Here is a 6395-nt window from a genome sequence, read left to right as displayed (position 1 = left end):
ATTTTAAAGGCAAAATTCAATATTTTTCTTAAATTTCACATAAAGGCTTTCTGGAAACGCGCACGGACTGCGCACGCAAATCGAAAAAAAGAAAAGAAAATGAGGTTTCAAGGCCTCGGAACCCGGATTCGGATTCTAAAACAAAAGATGACCCTTTGGCTCATTACAATTTTGTACTTTAATAAATATTAAATAATGTAATTGAGAAAATAGTTACATCATATAACTTGAATCCTTAAAGAAATAAGCGTACAACTGACATCTCAAACTTCATCATTTGGTTGGGGCGTTGTGTAATCAGAGTTATATACAGCCTAACAGACCGCTCAGTATTTCCTTTTCTTCCCAAATCAGAGTAAGCGCTTCCTCTTTCATGCTTTTTCAATTAATTGGTGCCAACTCCTATCTATTCCCGTACTTGTCACTCTCCATTTCTCCTTTTCTCTTCCTAAAAGAGCAAGTAAAAGTTTGAACAAGAGAGTACTCTTCACTTATAATGGCACATTCTTGATCCCATCTCTCACAAAACTTGAATATCAGTAAACTAAGTTGAAGGGTACCATTATAACCAGCTCTCCATTTGTACAGCTCTTTGGCTTTTGAAATGTTCAAAAATCTCATCAGCCTTCATTTTCTCTGTTTACTACTTTCCCACAATTTGCATTTCATGTTCTTGATAATTTCTAACACTTGGGTTTTAATGGCTTGAAAAAGGATTTATTTTTTATCTTTTTAAATATTTTTATTCACTTCCAAACTTAAATTCTCCTATGAATTATTTTTTCTTACTTTTCCAAGTGATAATACGTTGATCTAATGCTGTTTTACTTTTGGGATTACGTAAAAAGATTTTGTGTCGACAAATCTACCACTTTGTTCAAACTCTTTTACTTTATCGTGTCTGCTCCACTATGTAGTGCGAAAATTCGAATTTTATCAGAACTGGAAAAGACTGAAAATTTGACATTTGTGTGAAAGGTTGAAACTTTTTGACATTTGTGTGCAGTAACTTTTCTTTTTCAGGTTTCTTTAGAATCTTTCTCCTTTGTTTTCTTTTACAGTATATTTATGCTACAAATCCACCCATTAAAATTTTACTTCTCTTATCCTTCTCTCTCTATAAGATCTCTTAAAAATAACAATTTTGGAACTTGGATTCTGATAAATATCTTTTCTTTACTTATTACTAAAGTCTAAAGCTAAAGCTTTTGTGGATAAGTTCTGATTTTGTGAATATGGTGACAGATTAGAAAATTTTTGGGTAATAAATCAAGCTTTGACAACTATGAAGGCTACCTCGTTTGAGTCGTTTCCTGTTATTGTGTGTTTTCTTATTATGTTTCCAAGAATATCCTGTTTTTCTGTCATCTTAGCTTTATTTGTTTATTTGAGGACTAAGGGTGCATAAAATCTCTCAAATTTGATTTGTATAATTTGAGATTCCCATTGAATGACGAAAGCTTAAGACAGCTTGGTGTGTATATTAGTATATTCATTGATTCGCATGCAAAATCTTTTAATCTATGTGTTGGTTGGTTAGTCTAGTTTCCATATTTGCAGCCATATCCATTTTGTTATGTAGTACTAGTATTGAATAAACAATTACATTAATTAATCTCTTCTTCTGTTGTTTAGCTGTGTTCGTTTATCAGTTCACGCCTTGTTCAGTGGCAATACTTTGACCAAGATAAAATAGAACATTGTTTTCTATATTAAGTGGAACCGCTGTTTGCTGCGTTGGATGCTTGCGAGTTCGACAGTTTTTTGCTTAGTTGAGAATACAATCTGATCCGTGAACTTGGTGAGACCCAGAACATTTCTTTAGTTGTGGATCAGATGGTCTCTTTGTGGGTCTGAGAAAATGGGGGGTTGTGTCTCTACAAGTAGCCGGAGTAGTTGTAGTAGCAGGAGCAACGGAGAAAGAGTTTCCCCTGAATGTTTGGGAATAGGGATGTTTACTCGAAAGAGGATTAGAAAAACTTTTTCTGATCCTGTCACTACATTGCAACATTTGTCTTCAATACCTAACCGGATATTCAAGAATGGAAAGAGCCGGACTTCTTGCATATTCACTCAACAGGGACGTAAAGGCATAAACCAGGACGCCATGATTGTGTGGGAAGTAAGTCCTGCTCGCTTGTCTAGAACTACTCTTGTGTCTTTCGAATGAGTTATGTTAGATTTATGTTTATATTTTGCAGGATTTCATGGCTGAAGATGTGACCTTTTGTGGGGTATTTGATGGCCATGGTCCACATGGCCATCTTGTTGCTCGCAAAGTAAGGGATGCGCTGCCGTTGAAGCTATCATCATTTTTACAATCATTTGACGCAAAACGTAATGGTTCTACTTCGAATTGCTGCAATGGTAATCCAAAGTTGGATGTGGTGGATCCTGATAAGGATGAAGGGATGGAGGATAAAGTGGATAACTTGTGGAGAGAAGCTTTCCTTAAATCATACAAGGCCATGGATAAAGAACTAAGGTCCCACCCTAATTTAGATTGCTTTTGCAGTGGGAGCACGGCCATTACTCTGGTGAAACAGGTAACCAGTTGCATTTGGTTATCAATGTCCATGGAATTTCATTCAATTCTCTTTTCTTCTAAGCTTGTTATTAATATTTTGTGTCACAAGGGTGCAAATCTGTTTATGGGCTATATTGGTGATTCTCGGGCAATCTTGGCATCAAAGGACAATAATGATTCATTGGTAGCAGTTCAATTGACTGTTGATCTGAAGCCCGATTTACCCAGTATGTCTATATTATAGCCAATCTTTTACGGTATGTGATCTCTTTCTGGGTTCTCTTTGTTGATATAGTGTTTTGTGTGCCAGAGGAAGCTGAGAGGATAAAACGATGTAAAGGTCGGGTTTTTGCATTGCAAGATGAGCCTGAGGTGCAGAGAGTCTGGCTGCCATTTGATGATGCCCCTGGTTTAGCAATGGCTCGGGCATTTGGGGATTTCTGCTTGAAGGAATATGGTGTGATTTCTGTTCCAGAGTTTTCTCACCATATTCTTACCGAAAGGGACAAGTTCATTGTTCTAGCTTCTGATGGGGTATGCATCTCGAAATCTTTATATAGTTTGCTAGCTTAGATATCATTTTGTCGAAGTAGTTTAATCTAAACTCAAATGAAGCATGTCGAGCTTTATCAAATGCTAATAAGATTTCTGTAACCATCTACCCTGTTAATTGCAGTAGTTGTATTTTGATGATTGTGACAACCTTTGTGTATCTTAGATTTTTTTGACTTGTTTGAAATGGGCAACATTTAATGATATGGAGAAAAGAGGTAACTGTGAAATATAATGTTGACAATTCATCTCCTAAAAGTGCGCAACTAAATGGAAAATATGATTCAGCATATATAAGCTTGCCTATTGAACTTCCTTTGTCAGTTAGAAATTCAGAGTTTAAGTTCCCAGCAATTGTTACCACATTCAGTTGCCATTCTTGTAAATCTTATGATCCGTTGTGAAGTGGCTTTCTTTTGTTAGTATGGTATAAACTATAAAGGTATTAGGTCACTGTTCAAGTTAGGTTGGCTAGTCAATACCTTTCTATTTTGGCGGAAGAAAGAAGTATTTAGGTTGTATGCAAATCCGCTGGTTGGATAGACGTTCATATCTTGTCTTTAGAGGAACGGAGTCTGAGTTTCTTTAATTAAATGTGTCTAGACTCCTCATAGGTAACAATCACCTGTGTACTTTGAAAGGTATTAGCTCATCCTGTTTCGATAGGCGGTCTCTTCTGGGGCTTTCTTGTTTGGGGGAAGACAGGGGAGAAGCTGGTCCTTAAAATCTGGTTGATTTTTGCACGAGGTATTAACATTCAGCTGGATTTGCGAAAGGACCTGTGATTAGTTTTAGCATCTGCATTGCCAAGACTCTGTAAAGAGTGCACTTAGCTTAACTGCTAATAACATTTTTAGGGATATTTGACAGCTGTAGAGTTTATTCTAAATAAAAGACTGCTCCTGTTGCTGGAGGCAAGGAGCTTCGAATTGCATCGTATATTAAGAATGTTTAGTTAAATCATTCACTGTTTTGGTTTCCAAATTATTACACACGAACTACTTCTGTATACTTTATTATCTTTTTGAAATTCCTGTAAGGAAACTAAAGGTGAGCTTGTTGAATTTCTATATACTTCCTTTTCCACGAAATGGTTGATTCTGTTTCCATCTCAATCCTGGAACTCTATCTCCTGAAATAAATCTCCAGACAATTGTCTTTTTGGGCATGATTTTTTCATCCTGAAACTTTCAAGATCCCTTTATTTCCTTAGTTGCTAATGACATGATTAATGCGGAGTTCTGATGAGTGATGACAGAGACATAGCTTTTCCATTGGATAACCTAATGGATATTGTACTCAACGAGAGTTCTGTTTCCTGATTCTGGTAACTGGATGAAATGAGCTACACCACTTGTATCAAATATGAAATACTAACTTCTAACTTCACTGCAGTCTAGATTGGAAAATATGAACAGGAATTTCTGATTACTAGATTAGATCTGGAAAGACAATCCTTCCTTATTGGAACTCCTACTCTACTGCTTCCTTAAGCAATGCCTTGTTTCAGTACGGACTTTTTCTTATTCTTTAGTTGAAGTAAACAGAACGTGGTTGGAAATTTTCCTTGGTGATTCCTGTTAGCATTTATTTTTCCTGCAATATTCTTGAGGGAAGGCTTTGTTGCTCTTTTTTCTTTTTTCCATTTGAAGTTCTTTCGATTAGGCTACTGTATAGAGCTTTTCGATCCCTAGAAGATATGTGATTTGCTTTCATCTTGGTCATATGTTGCCTCTTGTCAAAGCGATTTTCTGTTTTCCCTCCAATCCTTATCTAATAGTGCTTCTCTCCGGGGCTTTCATTAAAGATGAACCTGAACTCTCTTTTATGGACTTTGAGAATATTTTCAGATCCAAAGAACCGAGCTGTGATCCAGTATCTGGTCCATGCTAGGACTGGTGAACCAATTAAAAGAGTTCCCTGGCAAAGGCTAGCGTTTAGAAAAATGCATTTAACTACTATCCATTACTTAAAAATCGGAGGCTTTGGCATCATTTACTGTTTCTGAGTTGAAGATTTATATGGCTGCAGGTTTGGGACGTCTTGAGTAACGAGGAAGTGGTTGAGATAGTGTCGTCAGCCCCTACACGAGCGTCAGCTGCCAGAATCCTGGTTGACTCAGCTGCACGCGAGTGGAAAACCAAATATCCAACATCAAAGATGGATGATTGTGCAGTTGTGTGCCTATTCTTGGACGGGAAAATGGACGTTGAATCTGACAACGAAGACCAATGTTTCTCTTCGGCTACACTTCAGAGCAACCATTCTGGTAATGCTGTAGAATCAGACGATGGACAGAATTCCGAGCCATCTCTTCAGAGAAACTTCACCGTCAGATCAGCTGAAGAGAACAGCGCCTACAAACGAATTGTAGCCGAAGCAGAAGCAAATCAAGAAACTGTGGCAACTGAAGATCAGAACTGGTCAGGATTAGAAGGTGTCACTCGGGTAAACTCTCTCGTTCAGCTTCCAAGATTTTCTGAAGAGAGGCCTAGACCCTAACCTTATCATTCAATTATATTTGTTGTAATATAAATTCGTTTCTGTAAGTCTAAGGATATATAATTTTGCTGCAGCATCCTAGTATGTTATGTTTATGATCCATTTGGGGTTTGGTTTGTGCACTCGCGGTTAAAGTCCAACTGTAAAGTCTAATTTTCTTTAAGATATTATCATGGTAAGGTTGATATATCATAAAGTAATTGTTTGTGTATTCTTTAATTTTTCAGAGTGCCAACAAATTTAGCTCAATAACACAAATTCATTGTAATCTCACAAGTGGGGTTTGGAGAGGGCAGTGTGTACGCACAAGGGTAGTATGTACGCAGACTTTACTCCTACCTCATAAAGATAGAGAGGCTGTTTCCGATTGATCTTCGGCTCGAAGAAAAAAGTAAAAAGGAAACAGTAGCAACGAAACATAGACAATTAGCAAGATGACATGATAAGGAAACTGAAGCGAAATAAATGTATATTTTAGTCTCTTTCACAAGAAATAAATGAGGCTGCAAAAGAGCCTTGCATGTGGTGGGGTTCACAACTTGTGGAACATCTTCATTTCATTATGTTGCTTTTATCATATTTCAAATTGACAAAGCAGGCAAAAACATAATTCCTATAGTGATAGGCAATTATTTATGCCAAATCATTATCATATAGCTTTATAATTATCTTTAACGTGTCAGATCTTCATTAATGCAAATGATTTAGACACTATTAGTTTTCGATAATTGTATTCAAAGATATGTTATGAGAATTGACATATTTGTCCAATGGTCCCTTTTTAAAACGACACCCAAGATCTGATTTTTCTTGA

General features: G+C 36.7%; 1 protein-coding gene across 5 annotated transcripts; it reads left to right on the top strand.

Annotated features, from left to right (window-relative positions):
- The first annotated feature begins 264 nt into the window (after positions 1-264).
- LOC109206888 (probable protein phosphatase 2C 52) lies at positions 265-5781 on the top strand. 5 transcript variants are annotated; one of them, XM_019369755.1, is made up of 6 exons: positions 265-355; positions 1636-2122; positions 2202-2546; positions 2637-2754; positions 2838-3061; positions 5111-5781. In XM_019369755.1, exons 2-6 carry the CDS (start codon positions 1862-1864, stop codon positions 5579-5581), a joined length of 1419 nt encoding a protein of 472 aa, XP_019225300.1. In that variant the 5' UTR covers positions 265-355; positions 1636-1861; the 3' UTR covers positions 5582-5781. The 5 variants fall into 5 exon arrangements, with proteins under 5 accessions (XP_019225300.1, XP_019225298.1, XP_019225299.1 ...); XM_019369753.1 differs by lacking the exon at positions 265-355 and adding an exon at positions 362-556; XM_019369754.1 differs by lacking the exon at positions 265-355 and adding an exon at positions 362-582.
- The last annotated feature ends 614 nt before the right edge of the window (positions 5782-6395 follow it).

This window comes from Nicotiana attenuata, unplaced genomic scaffold (assembly GCF_001879085.1).
Source record: "Nicotiana attenuata strain UT unplaced genomic scaffold, NIATTr2, whole genome shotgun sequence".
Lineage (NCBI taxonomy): Eukaryota > Viridiplantae > Streptophyta > Magnoliopsida > Solanales > Solanaceae > Nicotiana > Nicotiana attenuata.
Note: the sequence above shows the minus strand (reverse complement) of the source record. Positions and strands in the feature narration are given on the sequence as shown.